The sequence below is a fragment of the Papilio machaon genome, chromosome 27 (assembly GCF_912999745.1).
Source record: "Papilio machaon chromosome 27, ilPapMach1.1, whole genome shotgun sequence".
In the NCBI taxonomy this organism is placed as follows: Eukaryota; Metazoa; Arthropoda; class Insecta; order Lepidoptera; family Papilionidae; genus Papilio; species Papilio machaon.
The window spans coordinates 3,789,871-3,813,323 of NC_060012.1; the positions used below are offsets into that span (position 1 = coordinate 3,789,871).

Consider the following 23,453-nt stretch of genomic DNA (forward strand, 5'->3'; position numbering starts at 1 on the left):
CGACTCCGTCTGCGCAGAATAAAAAATAGAAAACGGGGTAAAAATTATCCTATTTCCGTTTCCTGGTTCTAAGCTACCTGCCCACCAATTTTCAGTCAAATCGATTCAACCGTTCTTGAGTTATAAATAGTGTAACTAACACAACTTTCTTTTATATATATAGATGTCAATCAATATGTGTTGTAAATAAAACAATCTGTATTTACTTTTTACTGAACAACTTCAAATGGATACAAAGAATTAAAATTAGTTTATTAAATGTCCCCGAGAGATTTATCAAATTAATTTGTTTGTTTGTTTAATCTGTATGCATTTCTAAACCATCACCTCCCTAGTCTTTTTCCGCTCATGTGGTGTGTCCACTGGAGTATTCAATAAATATTTGGGTGTTTTAAAGATACCAGAATTAGAGAATATTATGCCTAATTTTAAACACTATTTCTACAAGAGATGGGTTCTTAGAATAGTACTTTTGATTAATGTGACTAGAGCCAAGTAATTTTAGGCTGAATACAAGCTATGAATGTCAATAAATAATAAAAAAATTGGAATTTCAAAAAATTTTAATCTATTTTTTAATTTATTTTATAAAATTATTGGATTGACATGAAGAATTACTTTATTTATTTTTTATTAAATAGCTTATGCTAATGCTTGTTATAAAAATGTTGAAGATAAATGGTACAGCATTTTTTGAGAATGTTATAAATTATGTAATGATCTATAATAAATATCCTTTGTTCATATAGGGATCAAAGTGTAAGGACGAAGGTTTTCATTTATAAAATTAGTTTTTTGTTTCTATTTAAGACAGATGCAAAAATCAATTCGTAACATTATTGCAATATTGAATATTAACTTACCTATATATTTATCTCTTTAAATTAAAAATATTTGCACACTTTATTAACACATCGTATTGATTATTTGATTTACGTAATTTAATATTTTCAAGTAAAATATTTGCGATAAAACCGACAACAGTATAAAAAATAGATTGTCATTCAAATGTCAAATGCGCCGAACAGTGTTGTCAGTATTAGAAAATCGATAGCTAAAGTTAAACGTTACTAGAATTTGGTAAATTTGAAACCGTTAAATAGGTAGATTTAATTTTCCTATAAATATAACGATAGCTTAGAGGAATTAATAATCACTGTGAGATTTAACATGCCAATTTTCTTGTTTAAAAGAATTTCATTAGAAAATATTTTTTTTAGTAAGTAACACTAAGAAATTAGGTCAACTTTTAAGAGCTGTGAAACAAGACTACCTAACTCTTTTAACATTAATGATAAATGTATTCATATATTATTTTTTTATTGATAAACACTCACACCAGATAACCACAGATAACCCAAGAAGTTCAGGCAATCGGAGATTGTGTTTTCGCTTACGGGCTTAGTTAAAATTCTCAAAGTAAAAAATAGGTCACAAAAATAAAACACAATAATGATTTCAATTATTTATTACAAAAGTAATGACCACTATATACTATATTACATTCAGATATTTTTTCTTTTTCACATTTTATCAGATGTCTGTTGATTTATTATTTTCTTGCTAAAGTGTAGCGTTTTTCAATAAACATTTTTATAATGAACTAACAAAATAAGTCAAAATTTGTATAAGATGGTGTAATTACATAATTAAATTTTGTCACTGACTACGATAAAGTTCTCAAGATTATTCGTACTAGGACCTCTGATATTTTTTCTGCCATTAACTTAATATTATATTTTAATATTACTTATTTGCCTATGAAGGGCAATTTGTTGAAATTTTCCTTTAAAACGGCAGAAATTTTTCTCTACCTCTTCATTCCATATCTGATAAAAAATTTCAATTAATATATTTACAGTTTAATATTAAATGAACACTGTTACACAACTTATGATGAAATAATTAAACTACTGTTTACCGTGGGATTCCACTGCTGAAAAACTTGTATAACAACTTAAATTACATATGTTTCGGTAGTGAAAACCCAAGGTTACATCTTTAACTCACATTACAGACTTAGACAATAGTATGTTATTAAAAATGTCTTATTTGTTAAAGTAGCCCGAAAACTTAACTGGACCTGTAACAATTTTTTTTTAAATTAAAATATTTGTCACCTAACGAGTGTGAAAAAGTTTATAATTAAACTAGGCACATCATAAACTACCTGAAACATGGAATATGATGTATTTTTGGACTAACAAAGTACGAATCATGAACTGTAAGGCTTAATTTGAGAAGACATTTATTCTCGTTTAGGTGAAATCGTACATTGCTCATAGAAATAGTAATCTCTATAAATGGACAGGCTATAAATTGTGGTATTTTGTGCCTATTTGATCATCGCCATTTTGTCGCTGACGGTTTCGGTAGCGGTGATAATGATTAGAACTAATAATGAGACTGTTACGGACAGCTACGGCATTAGCCCCCATGCCCGTTGCGGGGAACGAAGCGGTGAGAGGGGAGGGGGCAGTGAGCGTGGTGGGGGCAGAGATGATTAATGCAAGCCCCGCCCACAACAACAGAACGCGCTTAGGCCCCCTTCGAGCTAAGCCCCTCAAGCAAACTAATATATACGGCGCTGTGGCGGGCATGCGGGGCAGCTCTCTCTCAAGCAAGCTAGTAGCAGTATCTCAGCGAATTTAGTGATTCAGTGCAGGACTCAAAGTGTGATTTATACAGTAAATTCTGTGTACTTTTTATTGTTATATCAAAGTTTTAGTTAATTCTTCTCTTGCGAACCAATTTCATTTAATACAGTCCACTTCGAAGCAGCCTATCTTCAAAAGAGACAGATTAACTGTAACTTTAAGTTGCTTTTAGATGGTACAAAGCAAAAGCTGTCATTTCCTAAGCAAATGTACCTATCCATTTATACAGATCAGGGGTTTAAACTTTTTTTTTTATTTAACGTACTTGTACTCACTAGTCCCTCCTCTTCTTGTGCGTGTCGTGCCTATCATGGTGGTCGTGATGGTCGCGTTTACGACCAGACTTATCTGCTCGCTTCGCCTCACTCAAGAACCGGTCCAGACCGAACGGGTCAAAGTCAGCATCAGACTGGCTACGACCCTGCTGAAAATTTAATGTACTATTAGATTTCACTTGTAGTATACTATCAGATGTATTTTTAAGCTTTTTATTAAATTTTTTTATGTAAAAGGTAAATATCAACAATGCGATGTATGGCGGAGTAACCTTAACTTTTTTTTTAAATTTCGCGCTGACAAATTCGCGGGCAACCGCTAGTTTGGAATAAACTAGACATTGAATAATATCGAAATAATACTGGACATCCTGTATACGTCATTAGTTGTACTATGAACACATTATATAAAATTAATAACACTACTACAAACACCCTATATCAGTCATGTTCAGTGTATTTTCATGTGTGACATTTCAATGAACAAACACCCTGTATCAAGTTGTGTATACTAACATTTTCCTCTCTAGCTGAGGGATTGTCTTTCTCAAACTGCACAGGTCCGGCGCGCGTGTTGCTGCTGCTAGTACCTGCAAATTCCTTATCCGCAACGAACCTGCAAAATGATCTCTATATTAATAGAAATAAGAATCAAGTTTGCATGGAAATTTATATAACAGTCTCAATGAAATGCAATATACCTATGACCCAAAGAGATAGTTAGAATTTGTCATACTTTGCCTCGGATATATTAAAACTTTTTGGTTCTGTTTTATTCAATGCAAATTTGGCTTCAAACAAAATATTCATTCAGTAATAGTACAGAGCGCTCAAAAGTAAGCACTTGACTTGCAATTTGCAGGTCCTGGGTTCGAATACCGCCATCTACCAATGTGTTTTCGATTTACATATGTACATTTATCTGACATTCTTACAATGAAGGAAAACATCGTGATGCTGCACATATCTGAGAAGAAATTCAATGATATGTGTGAAGTCAACCTGCACTTGGCCAGCGTTCAATTTGGCCTAGTCACCCTTAACTTGGGGTAGGTTCCGAGCCCCTCAGTAAAGAACAAATTTTATGTGTTGAGCCGCCAAGATATTTGAAAAGAACTGTACAGTATATTAGAATTTATTAAAAAATAAGATATACCAACCTCCTAGTATTAACGATAGCATCAATATCCCCTCCATAGTTATCTTTGTCAGCGTTCCTGGTTGGTCTATAGATGTGTGCACCCACAGTGTCCTGGTTACGCCATGGCTTGTCGTACACAGTGTACGCTTCATCGTCACCGTAACCTGGAGAGGAAAAAATAAAAATTTATACATACATCTTACTAATATAAATGCGAATGTTTAGATGGATGGATGGATGTTTGAAGGTATCTCCGAAACGGCTGAACAGATCTTGATAAGATTCGGTACAGATGTAGAACGTAGTCTAGACCAGGGATTCCCAAAGTGGTCGATACCTAACTTAAAGCATTGCTAATTCTCACTCTGTCTTCTATTGACCTAAGTCAGAATTAATAATAATAATTGATCCTAAAATTAGGTAATTTGGCCATGGGGGGGTCTGTGATAACAGTTCATTTTGGAAAAGGGGGTCCGTGGTGTAGAAGAATACACAGGCTACTTATTGATTTTTTATTAATTCCGCGAGGACGGAGTCATGGGTGACAGCTAGTATATTAATAAAATTGAAGTGTATGTATGTTTTACATAGAAAAAACTACATTTCGTACACATGATGTAAATAGCGTAGCTGATAACGTAAAATATTTCATAAAATTTACTTGGAAATTATCATTTTGTCAATATCAATTTGTTCAAAATATTTATAAAATATATTTCCACTCACCGCTGTCCATTCCCTTGCTATTGTTAAACAGCCTCTGGTCAAACATGCCTTCCCCTCCCTGGTTTGTCTTTGCCGGCATGCCCAGAGCTATCTGTTCAGATATGTCCCTTTCTCTGTCTTTCACTAATTTAGATCTGAAATAAAAATAGATCTATATAGCTCAGTAATATTACAATTTAAAATTTCAAATAGATTTCTCTATCTGAGAAAAAAAAGATATACATGATGTTCCATTTTCTTATTATATTAAAATTAAAATAAAATTTATATAAAAAACCTTAAAAAAATCTTTAATTTCCCTGTCAAATGAACCTTGAATTTCCTAACACCCTTTATATTTTAACATACAGGATGTTTTATGTACAGGATGTTTTTTGTACAGGATGTTTTATGTACAGGATGTAGAGATGTGCCAGGACTGCGCCAAATCGAAGACCGTAATGACTACCTACCCCTCAGTCTTATTAATTCAAGGTATACCTTTTATCTGGCGCAGCTCTGGCGAGATTTCTCTCCCTCTGGCGGTCCTTGTGTCTCTCCGCACGCAGGCGGTCGCGCTCCGCCTTGTCCGCGTCCGACAGTCCCTCCTCTGGCTCAGCACTCTCCGTCTCCTCCTCTGCCGGTCTGATACCTGAGGATATTTTAATCATTTATGAACTAACGGTTATATTATAAAACCATTTCATGGATAATTCGAAATAAAGACTAGTTTACGGACAAACCCTATAACTGATGTGAAGATATTTCATTTTATTAGCTACTATTAACATTAAACATTTTTTATCGATTTTTTTTAGCTTAAATTTAAAGAAAATTAAAAACTATGATTTTATAGAATAGGAAAAAATTCAAACACATCTGTTAAAGGACTGATTGCAGGTTGCGCTACAAAAAAACATTGCAATTTTCAAAATCAGATTTCTCAATAGACAAATTTATGATATAATAGTAAAAAACTTATAATATACCTGCTCTATGATCTCTAGCTCTCTGCGCTAACATCCTCAAATGTTCTTCTTTCTTCTCTTTCTCCCTCTGCGCCAATCTCCTTTCCAACTGAGCCCTGGCCTCTACCGCCTCTCTAGCTTTACGATCAGCTATGTACAAAGCTTCCGCAAGCTTTGAGAAGTTCTCATTAATATGTACTTGTTGTAACCCTCTACCGTCTGCAGCTAAACGCTTGTCCAATGGTATTGTGTAACCTGGAAGAAAAATTATAACATTGGTACATTGTCTATTACCTGTGATTATCAAAATTATTTCTTTTACCGCCCCCTTTGAAACATTCAATATTCAACATTCTAAACTAGAGTTTTTCACCAGTGAGTTGAAATAATTTCTGATGCAATGTAATTAAAGGTAAAATTGCTCTAATTTTTTACTATTATATATTACAACTTGATTGCGTACGATGTGCGGGCTATCATACGAAATCTATGTTAAGTATTTTAAGTTTTTATAACATCATACAGAGTAGAAATATAAACTAATTATTCGTTATTGTGTAGTAGGTGTTTTAGTGAAAGTTAAAATACTATATAACCCTCATCAACACCCCCTTATTTTATCTGACCTCCTTAACGCCCTCTAGGTTTGAAAAGACCCCCAAAGGGGCTTTATCGCCCACTTTGAGAAACACTGATCTACACTAATATAAAAGAGAAAAGATTTGATTGTTTGATTGTTCGCTTTGAACAGGCTCTAAAACTACTGAACACATCTGAAAAATTCTTTAATTGTTGAGAAATTACACTATTCCCGGTTGTTGTTACTATATTTTTTAAAATTCCGCGCGTATGAAGTCGCGTGCAACTGCTTGGATAACAAAAATTATTTTAAAAGACGTATATCAATCATTACCTTTAGCATTCTTCCAATGCGAAACACAAGGTGGTACTTTCCAGTCCCTCTGTTGTTTGACGGAGACTCTCCGGGGAGGGGAGTGTAACACGGGTGCTGGGGGCGAAGGCGCCGCGCGTGGGATCTTCTTATTGATCTGGAAGCGTGGAGGCTCCATCGGATCTGCTTGCGCTTCTACCATCCTGTGGATACCATTCTCATTACATAATTTGTAATTAGTAATTTTTGTACAGGTAGACAAAGAACATAGAGTTACACCTTGAATTTTATATTCTACTAGCCTTCGCACGCGACTATGTCCGCGCGGTATTTAAAAAAAAAACATAATTAGTAGCCTATGACTTCTTCCACACTATGTTCTTCATCTGTTTAAAATTTCATCAAGATCCGTTGAAACATTCGCATTTATAATAATAGTAAGATCAGAAGAGTTAAGGGGAACACATAAACCTTATATTTTGAAGTTATGTATTTCCTCAGCAAGTTTAAACTTTTAAGATCTCTTTATTAGGTTTTGGTAATGAGAAAAATTACTTCCATTCCTTTCATTATCGTAGTAAAAACAGACATAGCAATAGCATTTTTTCATAGTAATATTGAATGACATACCTGATGACTCTCTGCTTTGCACCAGAATTAAATGTACCACCTTGTTGTGCTGGAGTATACCTTATATATTGAGCTGGAGCCTGAAATATACATGTACTATCTCAACACTACATAGATATTGTTCTTTTATATATAAACTAGCTTTTACCCGCGACTCCGTCCGCGCGGAATAAAAAATAGAAAACGGGGTAAAAATGATCCTTTGTCCGTTTCCTGGTTCTAAGCTACCTGCCCAACAATTTTCAGTCAAATCGATTCAGCCGTTCTTGAGTTATAAATAGTGTAACTAACACGACTTTCTTTTATATATATAGATGACAACTTTAAGATTATTAAATATTTTAAGACGGACAATGAATTGTTATGACAATTATAAACATGTTTTTTTCTTCGTTTTAATAATTAATTTAAAACATTACTCATGTAGATATTTTTCATCTATCAAAAAGTAACTTTAAATACAAAATCATTTGTATACTTAATTTAAATTGAAATATTGTAATGTGTGTTAGCGTGGTTTGGACATGTTATGCGGAGGGATGATGTTCATATAAACAAAAAAGTAATGAGATTGAATGTAGATGGCTATAAAGGTAGAGAAAGACCAAAGAAAGTATGGATGGATTGTGTGAAAGAGGATATGCGTAAGAAGGAAGAAAATTCAAATATGACGACTGATAGAGATGTATGGAGGAGTAGTACATACTGTGCCGACCCTTCATAGGGATAAGGGCAGGTTGATGATGATGATGATGATGATGATGAAAATATTGTAGTGTATAAGAATGTAATCTTGTTTGATGCTTTATAATTTAAATACTTAAATCAAACTTTATTTTATTGTTCTAATAATGTTGTTATGCACCTGTTAGCTTAATTATCGGTTTTGTGTATATTTATTTTTGCTTTTTTCTTTTGTAATAGTGCAATAATTTTTTTTTATATCTAAGTGGCAAACAAGCAAACGGCCACCTGAATTCCCGCAATAGCGAGGCGACCATTGCCCATAGAATAATAATAATAATTTTACCTGTTGTGTATACTTTTTATAAATAAATATAGTTGAACCTGGTTAAGTAAGAGTTCAAAGGCAATACTTGTCTCGCTAATGGATGTTTCTCTCAAAACTGAGTTTCTAGCTTATGAAGGTAGTCTGTCGGGACTACGGTAGTTCTCGGTTATTCAGGTTCAACTGTAGTTCTGTTTAGTTTTCCATAAAGAGAATAATCAATACAAATTTTTAACTATAAAAAATCTTTTTAATTTTCTAGTAGATTTTTTTTTTATCATTAATTATTGAGTGTATTGAGAACGAAAAAAAAGTTATTTTTACTTGAATTAAATATGAAAATCAACTTACAGCTTTAGGTGCTGCTTTAACAGGCAAAGCCGCAGAGATTTTAGCATTAGTCAACTTCTCAAGTGCCAGCTTTGTCTTTTCCGTAATATCTTGAATATCATCCTCCGTTGGCTTCTGGAGACTTGGATCATCTTCTGCTAACACTTCAGATGGCAATAGATCTGTCAGTTTCGAATATATTATCTGTAAAAATATATAAGCCAATTTCAGTAGCGTTTAAAAAAAAAATTTTAACTACTTAAAATAAATTTACATATGTATTGAATACATATTATATTAACTAGCTTTGCCCTTGATTTTGTCTGCACAGAATTGAAAAAGGGTGAAAAATATCTTATATATATTTCAAGACAAGATTATATATTCTATATCTTAATTATCATTATATTCTATATCAAATCAAAGGTATCCCATGGGAACCATACACATTTCTAACACTATAGGAAGCCTATGTGTTCATCCAGACTATATTCTATCTATTCTATCTATACCAAATTTCATAGATCTATTTCACCCTTTTGAAGGTACTTAGTAACTAACATCTATACGCCCATCCATCTAAATATTACCATTTATAATATTAGTAAGATTAACATGTACAATGCTGTTGCACATATGGAAAGATATAGTAACAGGAACCTCATTATGGTCATCATTGTTGGTCTCTAACTTTTAAATATAAATTTCATAACAAATAGTCTTAACATCTAAATCCAGATAAAAAGGCCTATAATGATATTTATAGAAAAGATAATTGTAATCTACACTGACCTTATCAGCGCTATGTCCTTGTCTTGCGATAGCTGAGTATTTAACCCGTCCAGCTTCATCCAGTTGCACCGCAAGTGCATTGGATGTGCTCTCCTTTCCCCGCGCTCCCATGCCCAGTGGGTACTGAGCCACATGGATCTCCGGGAAAGCACCCCCATCTAGAATAGACAGTTTCTACTATTACTTCTGTTAAATTGAATTTGTCACATCACTTTAGTTAACATTTAGCCTGTACAACTCATTTTTTATGTATATATGTTGTACAATAAAAAAAAACAACTTTTTAAATTCCTTCTCAGCACTAATGAATATCAAAATCACCATCTCTGTTTGACAGTAGTCAGTGACAAATCCAAAATATAAAATAAAAAACTCCCTAAAATTGCCAAATAGGGTACTACTTAATATACCGAAGTCTTCGGGACCGTAAAAAAGGTGACAGGCCTACTAAAGTCTATAACTTTTTGTTCGTTGTATTCACAAACTTCCACCTTCTTACCTCCATAATCTTCCTCCGCCCGTGGTACCCATCCTTTCCTTTGCCCATACGGTGGCACACTTGTCTGAGATACGACCAGGGCGCTGCCGACACGCTGGCCCTGTCGTTCGTCATCTCTGTCCCATACTTGCTGAACTGGAGCAGGTAATAAGCTGGAAAATATCACATGTTTCCAATGATTTCAAATAAAGCGATATGTCACTAGAACACGGACCAATGTAATGTGGAGAAATACGATATAGCTAGAAGTAAACATGTTAGCAACTTTCCAAACACAAAGTTAACCATTACAGTTTTGTGTCATTGCTTAGAATATTCGTCTATACTAATATTGGATATCTAGGTATTAAATATAAGAAACTTTTATCTGATGAGTTTGTTTTCTAATACAATAAGTTATTTCTTTATTAATAAATTAAAGCACATACACACCTTGATAAAGACGCCATTTTAATGAATAACCATAGATACCAAAAAATGACAGTTGCCAAATTGCCAAAACACCAAAACTCAAAACAGTTGCAAACCGTGCAAACCAAAGAATTTAATTTACCAAGCCATTGTGGTTTGACATCCTAACTCAAACTATTTTTTGTATCTTACAAAATATTGCTGTAGATATGTATAGCTGGCTGTTTTATTTCCCTTAATTAATACTGTACAATACTACATGAGTGTTTAAAATTATTAATTTAACTGAATATGTATTAAAACTAAATTTTGCTGCTGTTTTGTATCAAAATACAACAAAAGCAACTAAGAGTTTGAAATAAAGTTAATTCGTTCATAAAAATAAAAAACTACATCAATGAATTATTTAATAAATACGTGTAATATGAATTAATATGAAAACTTGCTGATATCATTAATCTCGTTTCAAATTTCAATGAGAGGTGGAACAACTGTCAGATTCGTATATAAATGAAGTAGGCTGCGAACGTCTCTCTTTTATAACCTCAAAAATGCGCGAGAAGTATCACTCAGAGATGGCGAAGTGAGTTTATTTTTAATTTTAAAAAGTGTTTAAGTGAACGGATCATCATCATGCCGTCGAAAAAGAGAAAATACAACGCAAGGTTTCCAGCGGTAAGTTTAAATTTTTTATGTACGAGCTTAGAAATGTAAAATATGTGTTATTGTTTTCGTTCGTAATCCCCTTTGGACTTGAGATAGGTATCATGACATTGTTTGGTTTTAGGGGCGAATTAAGAAGATTATGCAAACGGATGAAGAAGTGGGGAAGGTTGCACATGCTGTACCCATCATAATCTATATCCTTTTTAAAATTTTAGTATTTTAAAAACAATAATACGCATAATCGAAAAGTGAGACGATTTTTAAATCATGCGTAGTTCACTCAGATGCGATTGTTGTGCTGTTATTTTTATTATTTTATCGCAATCACTTATTACTGGAATATTTGCTGACTATAAAAGAAACATTTAACAATAAATTTAATTGTAAGTTCATTAGAATAGGTTGAAGACATTTTCAATGTATCTAGTAAATTATGTAGGAAAACCTTTAAATAGTATAAATACCAAATACAGACATTAATTTGAAAACCATCAAATTAACTAATTGACTAAACTAATTGTTGGTTTCCAAGACCAAAATCCCTGTTAAAAACATATTGTTATCTCTGTTTTGTAAAAGATAATGAGAGAGTTGGTGATATGTTTCATACGGGGATTTTGTTCTCAGAAACCAATAATAAATCAACTAAAACTGGCATACTTTTGATATCACAGTTTTATTGAATTTCAAAAGCTTTTACATAAAGTTTAAGTACTTAAATCAGTGCAATTTTGATCAGTGTGTCAATTGTTCGCCTACACAATTTCTAAAACTACCTACCTGTAGGCTTTTTATGTTGTTGTTACCAAACATTATCTACAGCAAAATATCTAGAAAATGATAGTAATTAATATGAATTAAAGGCTGATTAACGAATTACTGTACTAAAGATGTAGTTAAGTAATGTTGCCAAAGTTTTTATTGCTCTGAACAAACATTTTCACTCTCATATCATCTTTACGTACGGACTAAGATGACATGAGAGTGAAAATGTACGTTAGAGACGTCTATGACATATGACGTCTGATGTTAGAACTGTCTAAGAAATTCTGTACGAAATACTGTGGTATTGTAGTTGTGCAATAGCTTGGGAGCTCAGAACATCATAGCAAGTCGCTGAGCAAAACACATTGTTAGGTATAGTGTACAGAAATGCAGGGAAAGCCACTGCGCAGCTTGACAAATTGACCTTAACCCAAGATATTTGATAAGTTATAACAGTAGGAAGAAGTAGATAATTTTAGACATAATTTCCCGAGAATAAGTTAATTTGAGACACAAACCTATTATAAACTAGCTTTTACTCGCGACTCCGTCCGCGCGGAATAAAAAATAGAAAACGGGGTAAAAATTATCCTATGTCCGTTTCCTGGTTCTAAGCTACATGCCCACCAATTTTCAGTCAAATCGATTCAGCCGTTCTTGAGTTATAAATAGTGTAACTAACACGAATTTCTTTTATATATATAGATACACATATAGTAGGATCAGGGTAAGGATAATGTTCATTTTGTGTACTACCTTTTGTTATCATACATCTAACAATTGTGTTTTACATTGAAATGGCCAAATTTACGTTATCACATGTACAATCTAATACAGTAACTATGAGCATAGCTGTAAACCAACTGTAATAGTGTTGTAAAAACTTCTATATAGTTAACCAGCTTTTACCCGCGACTCCGTCCGCGCGGAATAAAAAAATGCACACAAGACAAAAAAAGTTCCTATGTCCGTCTCCTAGTTCTAAGCTACCTCCTCATCAATTTTCAGCTAAATCAGTTTGACCGATCTTGAGTTATAAATAGTGTAACTAACACGACTTTATTTTATATATATAGATGTGGATTACCATTGATGAAACACATTTACAAAATTGAGAGTATCGGTGGCTCAGGGATTAAGCACTTGACTGATCAGCAAGTCCTGGGTTTGAATCCCACCATGCACTGATGTGTTTTTTCGATATACATATGTACATTTATCTGACTTACTTACGTTGAAGGAAAACATACACAACAACCTGCACATTATCTGGATTAATCTGATTAAAGGCTATTTATTATATGATTTTGTAGAATAGTGGTCTTTGTATTATATCTATTACTAGCTGTCGCCCGCGACTCCGTCCGCGCGGAATTAAAAAAAATGTATTAGGTAGCCTATATGTTCTTCCAGACTATGTTCTACATCTGTGCCAAATTTCATCAAGGTCTGTTGAGCTGTTCCGGAGATACCTTCAAACAAACATCCATTTAAACATTCGCATTTATTATATTAGTGAGATTTACACAGGTGGGCACAGTTAATCGAAAAGTTAACTTCGTTAATCGTTAATTCGTTAATTAAAAAATTAACTTCGTTAATCGTTAAAGCGTTAAATTCTCGAAAATTTAACGCAAGTTAAAGTTAATCGTTAACAGTTAACCATACCAAAATTATACATACTAATTTCACACTTATGTGGCGACACTTGTTTAAAATAGTAATTTGACTATACATTTATAGAATGTACACATTAGTATTAGAGACAAATATGAATGCATTATAGTATATTTCATTACGAGTGCGAAAAGCCTGACATTGCAAAGAGTTTCAACAAATGTCTACCCGAGCCGAGGCGCAGTCGAAGGTGAGGGTTAACAGTTGGAACAAGTTGTAATGACAGTTTCGCACGTGTACTAAACAACTATTTTTGATACAGTTGCGAAAAAATGAAGCAATTTAATAGAATAATAAAAACACAATAAACTCATCTAACTAAAATGTTTGGAAAATGGCGCCAACCGTAAAAAAATACAAACAGAGATTTTTTTTGTTTTCTTCACCCATTCTGGGTAGGCAAAGTGAACTATGCGTAAACAACCAAGTCTTCAGTACATTATTTTTATTGATGTGAAATGAAAATGAAATTTAATGAGATGAAATAAAATGAAAACTAACCTAATTCATTGAATCAAATCATTAAATCTGATATTGTAACAAATTAGAAGATTCTTTTTAGAAATATTTGCATGAATCATAAAAACTTGAATGATTTTTTTTTTGTAAAAACTTCGTGGTTGGTTATTCTTTTTAACAGACATTATTTTGACAGTTGGGAAAGACAAGTTTAGAAAAGTTAAAGAAAAAGCACGAGTAAAAAAGTGTTTTAATACAGTTGCTCAAAAAGTGGCGTATTGCAGGGACGAAGAGCGTTCGGAATGTGGGCTATTACATACTCGTGCTTTTATATACTCGTAATGAAATATACTATTTCGAACCTTCTTTTGATTTTGTTCTGTTGGTCACGTCTTTCCCGGACGGTCTGATGTATCACACTTGCACGCGAACTTCACATATTATATTAATTATCAACTCGTTCGTTCACCATTCGAGTCACCGACAGTCGCCCAACATAGCTGAACTTACGAGCGTGGCGTGGCGCGTAATTTAAACAAAATGACAGCACGTCTCTAAGATTCTAATTTAACGATTAACGGACTTTTATTAACGGAAGTTGAGTTTAACGGAAGTTAACAAAAGCGTTAACACTTTTTGAAGTTAACTTAAAAGTTAATCCGTTAAGCAAACTGTTAACTTCGTTAATTAACGATTAACAGATTAACGAGTTAATGCCCAGCTCTGGAGATTTATTTATATTGATATTTATTGGTAGTATTTCATTAGATTTAAATTTATTTACAACTGCTATTTACCATAAAGTTTTTTTATTTGTCTGTTTCATTGTAACCTCTTGTCTACACACATCCGAACATTTAGTTATCTTTAGAGCAGAGATTGCCAAAGGACTTAAAGCCTAGCTAATTCTCACTCGGGCTTCTTCAATTTACCTAAGTCAGAATGAAAAAAAAATTAATTGATCTTAAAATTAGGTAATTTGGCCATGGGGGGTCTGAGGTAACAGTTCATTTTGGAAAAGAAGTCACTTGTCCAAAATAGTTTGGGGATCTCTGCTTTAGAGCGACTAGATACTAGAATAAAACTACCTGAGCTGGTTAAAATAAAGACTAGGTTACTTTAGAGATTGGAATATGCAAATTTAATTTCGTCTTGCTATCCTTCTAGTATTATTCCAAAGGATCTGTAGCAACCTTTCACATCGCGTTATGAGAGAGTGTATAATGCACTTGACCTTAATTTTGTTTGTATTTGTATTCTTAAAAAAAACATTAAAAAAATAAGTAAAAGGAATGTCAGTGAAAGTATTGTTAAATATGTTACAAAAGCTTCTGTTAAATAAAACAAGTTTTCGTTTTTTTTAGCATTAATATAATTACACAAATAAGTCATTTAAAGTGGATGTTTTTTTTTTTCATTCATATAGGATTTTAATACTTGAAATTATCAATTAAATTAATAAACAAAAATTATTCGAAATCGATTATTGAGTTCAGTCCTATTACCCCAACGGTTGAGTTTTATTTGTCGTAGACATATAATTAACGATTGTTACCTTGACTCGCATCTATTATCATCAACACCTCGTACACTGGAGCTGTTTGTGGAGTCGCTATTGTGCAAGGCGATGTCAGTTACGTTGAATCGCAACGCTAAGACGGTCAGCCCTTCGCACTTCAAGCAGTGCATTCTGGCGGAGTCCAGGTTTGACTTCCTCAGGGATCTGGTGAGTTCTACATATGTAAGAAGATTGCCTGTTAATAGCCTTTCATTATCTGATATTATATTACAATTATCAACAGAAAATTTTGTTTAATATGGACATTCAGATGTTAAATAAATAACTATCTTAGAAATCTGTTTTGGTATATTTTTTTTTACGATTTGATTGTTATGATCCCACATTATAACGAGTTTTCATGAATTTTCTTATTGTACATTTTTGTATGTATATTAAATATTTGTACCTCATACATTCCATACAAAAGTAATTTGTATAAACATTAGTTTTGTTTGTACTTCCAGGTGAAGAATATACCAGATGTTTCGCCTGCAGATGAAAAGGACATGAGCGCTGAAAGTTCACCAAATTCTTCCAGGTTAATATGTTATTTGAACAAACATCTACAATCCTTTGCATCTAAATATATTATTAGTTATTCAAATGTATTCTGTTTATAAGATTTCCAGACGCGATCCAGCCACCTCGGAGGATAGCACGAGGAGATTCCAGCAGTTCTAGCAGTTCAGAGATATCGCAACTCTCACAACAAAAAGATAACCTCAAAAGAATTCACTTAGAAACAGAAGTCACACGACCACGTAACGAAACCGTCACTTGCGTAGATTCAGCTATAGACTTAAGTAAGAAAGACGGACCCAAACAAGTACGAATAGCTAATTTCTATCAAGAAACATTACTCGACGAACATCCAAGCGTTATTACAGTCAATCCAACATATTCTAGCCCTCAACCGTCAACTTCTAGTTGTGTTAATCTATCTAATGTCGAAGCAAATAAGGTCGAAGTTACCGTGCCAAAGCCGAAACATAAGCCAATGTTCTATGTAGATGTTAAACAAAATAATGTACCTAAAACTCCGACTCCGCGAACACCCGTCACTCCCGTACTAAATATAGACTTTACTAAAAATCTAGCTAAACCAGAAATCAGAGTTCTTGATACAGCAGTAGCTAGTATCGTCGGAGTGCCAAAGAATGATAAAACTTCAAAGTTGCAAAGGCGAAATTCAAAAGTTAAAATTGATACTAAAAAATTTGAACCCAAACCTATTGTTCAAACTCCGCAGGTAGATATTGATCATTTGAATTCCGGTAATTTACAAATTGACGAAGACTATGATACCTGAATAAATAAGTTTTGTTTTTTCTTGTTTAATTTGTTGTGCTATTTTATAGCGGGTAGACATGAAATTTGTTATCCAAATAATTCTTCTATATTACAACCAGTAAGCAACATCTTTATAAAGTAAATTAAAAAGAAAGGCCATCTCAAAGGCCGGCAACGAATTAGCGATTCCTCTGGTATTGCAGATATCCATGGGCGTCGATGAACAACTTGGTGTTCCCGCTGCTCGTTTGCCCCCTTCTCTTATAAAAAAAGAAATATTGTCTATGCTTACTAAAGACGTTATTACTAAAATATTTTAAAGTAATAAAATACTGTTTGCTCAAAATATTTGTGGTCACACGCTAGTTTGTTCATTGTAAAAATAAACTAACTACAGTGACCATTCAACGAAATATTTTAAGGATTAAAATCTCTGATAGCTCAAATAATAACAAAGATATTATGCAAACTATAAAAAATAACAAAACAATCTATATTATAGCCTAGTCATAAATATGAAACACCTCAATTTGCGGAAAAATAGTAATAATTTCTTCGCTTCATTATATATACGTGATATGAATGGGGGCTTTTCTATTTACCCGGACAGGCTATAAAGTTGTTAATATTTTTCTGAAAAATTATTAAAAATAAAATTAGTAGCATTATTATTTATTAAACAATTGGATTTTTTGTGCATTTCTGTTTGTGTTTGCCAATCGGCGCCGATTGAGTTCGTAGAACCCAAAAATATTTCCATTGGGCTAAATCAGTGCTTCCCAAAGTGGGCGATAACGCCCCCTTGGGGGCGTTTGAAACCTAGGAGGGGGCGATAAGGGGCCCAAAAAATTGGGGGGATTGAAATTAATTAAAGTAATGATATTGCGGTTTTTAAGTTTTAGGGCTGAATAAAAATTAGGGGGCTCTGAAATATAATTGATTTTCAAAGGGGGCGGTGAAAGAAATAAGTTTGACAATCACTGGGCTAAATGAATAGAATAAAAATAAATCCCATTGTTCCGATTGATTCTATGGTTCACTTGGCCCTATGGAAAAAAAACCCTGATATATCGGTATCCCGATCGGGAAATACTCTTGTTTTTAATACTTTTACCGTGGGCTTCCACTGTCTCCAAAAAATTGAGAGAGATATACGATCAGGTTTTTAATTTCTAACTTTACAAGCAAAGAATGTTTTTTTTTCAGTTCAATAAAAATGGGTTCACATTGATTCAAATTTAAGATATTTTTTTTAATTTAATTTAATTAATTTGGATAACATATCTCATGATAATAGTTATGTTTTTTTACCATTGTAGGTATGTTGATGATAATTTTTTTTTTATGTAATTGTTTTTATGACCAGTTTGAACTAATGAATGATTTTAACGTATTCGTGTGAATGAGTGAATGTACCTTTTGCTTTGCCTTTTCTTTTTTTTAAATTGAAATTCTTTAATGAGATTTTGTGTGTGCTTAAAAGGCCAGTAGTTGAGATATTTTTTTCTGATTGTTAGTTTTGGAAATGAAAAAAATTCAAATAACTTTCAAATGTATTCGTGTATTTTGAAGTATGTCTAAATCTTTGTGTTATAAATGTCTAGACTCTATGTTAGTTAAAAAAAAATAAACATTATTGGAATCTACGTAAATTTAAATATTTTTGAAGAAACAAATAAATTCATTAACTAATATGATTTTCGCTAAAAAATTAAAACTTTTTACATACTTTTTTAACTTCAATTCAAAATATAGGCTGTTTTAGTTTACGACAAATCTTGTTTTTTCTACACTTATATTTTGGCCACTTGTTTGCTACCTTAAAAATAAAAAGTTATAATTGTCACTTGACCCATAAATTTTTCCCGCGTGTATTCAATTCCGTGCCGTCCAATATACAAAAATAATACACCCATATTCAATTCAACGTTAAAATAAAGATTTTAAAAAGATGTTTCAATAACGAAAATATATAATGCGAATGGATGTTTTCCGCTGGGTCGATTGATCGATGGCCGATCGACACAAGTATGCCCAATGCGACATCAAATTTGAATGTTAAAATTATTTTTACGGTGAATTTGAATACAAATATCGCTATTTTAATAGTTATTTAGGAATTAATTCTTTTTTTATAACAAAATTAACTTTCATTTCGTCTTAACAAATGCAAGACAATTTGTATGTCCGATTTTACTATATGTTTTAACCCGACTGAATCAAGACTCTGTTTTTATGTTTCGCTGTGACATGTAACCTAAACGACTGAACCGATTTTGATGAATGTCATTCGATTAATATAGTGCGACAATGATTTAAATGAACGTGACGAAAAAAAGGAATTAATGCCGCCATCTTAAAAAACTCCATTTTTGACAGTTCCGCCTTTGAGTCGTTCTTCTCGTCTGTTAGTGCTCTGTGTTGCCAAATCATTAAGTAATTAATTATAGAAATGTCAATACCCAAATAATCAGTCAAAATATTAGTATTTATCATAGAATTTCATAATTATTCAGTCATTCGTATTAACAAAAAATATTCATTTCATGCACATTACTGGTGTAAAAATATGTAAAGAAAAACTCGATAAATCCTTATTTAATCCCGAAAATAAGGTGATTATATTGCAATGGCAACATTAAAGCATTGTCGCACTGTATTCTTCCTCTGTCAGTCAGTAGGGTTGTTGTTTATTTTTAGATAAAAGAAATAATTTTAATACATATAATGTTAAATAATCTTTAAAGAATTATAAAATTCTCTATGGCTATATTATACATTTCCATAGTATAGTTTATTCACAGTCGTTAATGAGTATTTTGGGGAACGACTGAATGCATAACTAACGTTACTTTAAATTTAGTATATGTTGTTACCTTTGTATAAATGTTTAGTGTCAATATGAATATCTGGTTATATATTTGATAAAAAGTAAAGTATATAAAGCTCACTAATATTATGTAATCTTGCACGATGCATAAAAGTCTTAATTATAATTGTTATATATTTAATTAGGTGAATGTGAACTAAAAATATGCTTTTGATGTTACAAAAATTTTCACTTTTTAATGATTTAATTGCAATAGAATTCTAAAAACTCTTACAAAATTTGTGGAATGATTGCAATTAATTTGTATTTATTTGAAGTTGGCTTCCTACGCATACGAAAAATAGAGATACGAGATAGATAGAGATGTCTTCCGTTTCTTGCTTCAAATCCATTGCAACTTAATGTCAATTTGAGATAAATTATTTTTCGCGTGTTTTATTATTTTGAATACCATAAAGTTTTAAAAATAAACTATCAACGTGTTTTAAATTGTTATAATTTAATAGACTATTACGAAAACTAGAAATAATATTACAGATCTATATGTATGTACATTTTATATCTAAATGTGTGCTCTAGAAAGTTTGTACGAAATGTTTAAGCTGTCAGTGCTTTAAATTAAAAACTAACTAACCTACAAAACTTCGTCAATTATGTTACAACATGCAAAAAAGTTATGGAGTAAAATTTATTTTTGTAACAGCTGTGTATTTAATATTTTAATCTTATTCTAAACTTGTAAATTGTCTGCAATGCGTCTTGTTTGTATGTTGTATGAACCATAGATATTACGAGTGGTTTTTGTTTTAAATAGCTTTTTAAATCGTGACATATTTTACCTTTGGGCCTAGCTGTCACCTATTTGTGACAATCGCCTTCGTAAACTTATGTCAATTCGCCTAATATTTTCCGCAGCACAAATTTTGTCGATTATACGATAGTGCTTGTGACAAATATTCGTGTTAGACCCATTGATTACCTAAAAATTTTTTTGTTATCTTGTATTCGAATGCATCAGAGTGGGTAGATGTAAAATTAAGAAGTTTAAACTTTTTTTTCCTAGAATGGTCCAAGATGGAACAATGTTTTTTTAACTGATTCTCCGTTTGGTTGCTTTATTTTTATATTTTTAATGACATAAGTTTAAGGACATGTTGCCGTTATACAAATCAGCAGATATTCGGTAAATAATAATTTTAAAAAAAATGTCGGTAGTCTGAATTTCTAGTCGCTAAAAATGAAATGTTATCGATCTTTACAACTAGATGGCGTCTTAGTTAAAATAGTTTTGAATTCAATGCTTTTCGCGTAAATATTTGTAAGAAAATCAACTTTGATTACTTCACGACAACTATTAAAGAATTCTTCAAACTTTCCTAATAAATATTTTATGTTATGCGACTAATGCTAAGTTTGTATGTTTGTGGAATGTTCTCGAAAGCAATAAAGTTTAGAAGGGTATGAACTGTATGTAAGAAAAAGGATTGTGTACAACGCTATGTGTTTTATGTATGTTGTAAATTATAGAAATACAAAATTTGGTGATACGTAGATGTGAGTTTTATTGTGAGATTTTCCAGTAACACAATGTTCCTTTACATGTTCCATTTTATCGTGGGTTACTAACGGCAAAAAAAAATTGAACAAAAAAATCATTGCCCTCGTTATAAAAAAAAACAGGACAATGTTTCTTTACATATCATTCTGCAAATATCGTTCATTTAAAACGTATAGTTGTCTCTATTTTGTCAAAAATTACAGGGATGACAGGATTATAATGAGGGGGAAACCCACAGTATATTAAGTAGACATCGTCATTTCAAAGACAAAACATAGCGATCATTAGGATAAATGATATTATTTTGTGAAATTTTAAAATGTTTTTTTTGGAATTAAAAAACAAAAATTGCAATTTGTCTATGATTTACGGTTTTGGTTGGAATATGGTACATCAATATAAGCACTGGCAGATGTCGCATTCAAAAAAAACCTTGTTCGATATTTGAAATTAAAAACCAATTAAAGATCTTAACGACTTTAGTGGTCTGTTAACGGTCAGTTTTCTCACTTGATACAAAACCTTGTGACATTAAGAGGTAATAAATTTGATAGTCCAGTGGTACTTTATGGTTCATTAAAATATCACAACAGGGATGAAATAAAATCAAATAATGCCGTCATGTACAAAAATATATTGTTTTAATGTTGTTATATTAAATTATTGTTACTAAATATTAACAAATACTTAGAATAACATTAAGTTTAGTGGGACTTTAAATTTCAATAAATTGAATAAGCAGATATAACTAGAAGATTTCAAATTCAATAGAAGCCGTTAAGAAGTTAAGCCGAACCTGCAACAGGAACGCAAATTTATTTTTAAAATAAAAAAAGGTGAGTTTTTGTTTCTGGCAAGTATAAATTGACAAACATTGAGATTCAGCCTATTTATGTCCCGATGTAAACTAAGAAAGTCTTATATACTAAATACATAAGAAACAATATTGACATAGGCACCTACGATAACAGTCTGTTGCGTTCTAACTTAAAGCTAAATTAATTAAAAATCCCGTAATAAAAAAACATAAACCTTGATAAATTTAATTAGGTACTTGGGTATTATAAAAAGAAAACTGTAAAGATTAAAAATTTCATTACGGTCCTTCCGAGCAGGATATTTTATATTCAAATAAATTTTATTGCCTCACTTTTATTATTCATTAATTACTAAATATATTTGACATGTACATATATAAGGTACCTTTTAAATTTAACAAGTACTTTACATTGATATTATTATGTTCATATAAATTAAGATATTAATACTGATTACAGTTATTAATTAATATAATTATGGTAATTAATTGATGGCGTTATATTTACATTGTGGCATTGATTATAATTTAGTTTAAGAAGAAATGTATTAAAACCCGCATTTTTTTTCTCAACAAAATAATAATTAAAAATATACAACCAACACAATAATTATAATAAATTAACCCTAAAACTGTCTTAAATATCTATATTTCTGACATACAATTTCATACACATATTATGCAAAAATATTAGATTAATAGACCTACAAAATATTTCTTTGCGAAAAACCTACGTTAATATATTGAGCACCTTAGCTTAACAGTTTCTAATAAGGCACTTAAGGTTTTTTAATATACCCTCACTAATGTGATAGCATATTTTATGCTAGAAAAATTGTTAATATAACTTTTTTGTTTATGAGACAAAAATAGATGAACACTATCGTTATTTTTATTGCATTTATTTTACTGTAGTTCAATTAAATTTAACGACATTTTTTTTAATTCTTGAAAAATTTTAATAATGAGGAAGACTTTAATGAAATATTATTAGAAATTACCATTAAAATACACAAAATATCATCTACATATGTTTACAATTACAATATAAATTAGTTTTTTTATTAATTTTAATAACTAGCTTTAAAATAAACCAATTATTTTGGAATGTAAATGAGTAGACAGTCTTTATGATTTTTTAATATGAAAGCAAATTTCATGCCGATATTGTATTTTTCCATATTGTTAAATAACGTTTTTATCATTGCTTATTTTTTTCTTTTCTTAATAATAAAGAAGACGCACAGACGCAAATTAAGTTAGTCAATAATATTTTTTCCCATTGTTATTAAAAATATATATTTATAATTCAAGTTAACGGACCTTAATTTAGACAAAAGCACGCTCTTGTAATAATTATTTGCAAGTTAAAATAATTCACAAATAACACCACTTAATCCGTAACAAAATTACGCCCCAAAAATTATGTGCATGAGAACAAAAGGCAGGATGTATCAAGGAATTCGAGTTAATACGTATCATAATCGCGTAAAATTTTCATGTTAAACCATACTAAATTGT

General features: G+C 31.6%; 2 protein-coding genes across 2 annotated transcripts; one reads left to right on the plus strand and one right to left on the minus strand.

The window, feature by feature from the left end:
• Nucleotides 1-1,886: 1,886 nt before the first annotated feature.
• Nucleotides 1,887-10,459, minus strand: LOC106712203 (puff-specific protein Bx42). Its single transcript, XM_045684692.1, has 13 exons — nt 10,452-10,459; nt 9,899-10,074; nt 9,400-9,557; nt 8,629-8,811; nt 7,269-7,348; nt 6,660-6,841; nt 5,768-6,001; nt 5,280-5,430; nt 4,800-4,933; nt 4,093-4,237; nt 3,449-3,548; nt 2,933-3,081; nt 1,887-2,083 (listed from the first exon to the last, which is right to left on the minus strand). Coding segments are annotated over exons 1-13 (1,701 nt in total). The 3' UTR covers nt 1,887-2,082.
• Nucleotides 10,460-10,794: 335 nt separating this feature from the next.
• Nucleotides 10,795-16,894, plus strand: LOC106712206. The gene is made up of 5 exons (XM_014504696.2): nt 10,795-10,984; nt 11,097-11,169; nt 15,460-15,602; nt 15,902-15,975; nt 16,059-16,894. Exons 1-5 carry the CDS (start codon nt 10,943-10,945, stop codon nt 16,744-16,746), a joined length of 1,020 nt encoding a protein of 339 aa, XP_014360182.2. The 5' UTR covers nt 10,795-10,942; the 3' UTR covers nt 16,747-16,894.
• The last annotated feature ends 6,559 nt before the right edge of the window (nt 16,895-23,453 follow it).

What these genes read in the sequence shown, in the direction of transcription:
- LOC106712203 (XM_045684692.1), bottom strand. An exon ending in AGCTAGAGATCATAGAGCAG is followed by an intron (nt 5,431 to 5,767) that starts GTATATTATAAG and finishes AAATATCCTCAG; the next exon opens with GTATCAGACCGGCAGAGGAG. An exon ending in GCTATCGTTAATACTAGGAG is followed by an intron (nt 3,549 to 4,092) that starts GTTGGTATATCT and finishes ATCATTTTGCAG; the next exon opens with GTTCGTTGCGGATAAGGAAT.
- LOC106712206 (XM_014504696.2), top strand. Translation starts at nt 10,943, where the DNA reads ATGCCGTCGAAAAAGAGAAAATACAACGCAAGGTTTCCAGCG. An exon ending in ACAACGCAAGGTTTCCAGCG is followed by an intron (nt 10,985 to 11,096) that starts GTAAGTTTAAAT and finishes GTTTGGTTTTAG; the next exon opens with GGGCGAATTAAGAAGATTAT. An exon ending in TTGACTTCCTCAGGGATCTG is followed by an intron (nt 15,603 to 15,901) that starts GTGAGTTCTACA and finishes TTGTACTTCCAG; the next exon opens with GTGAAGAATATACCAGATGT.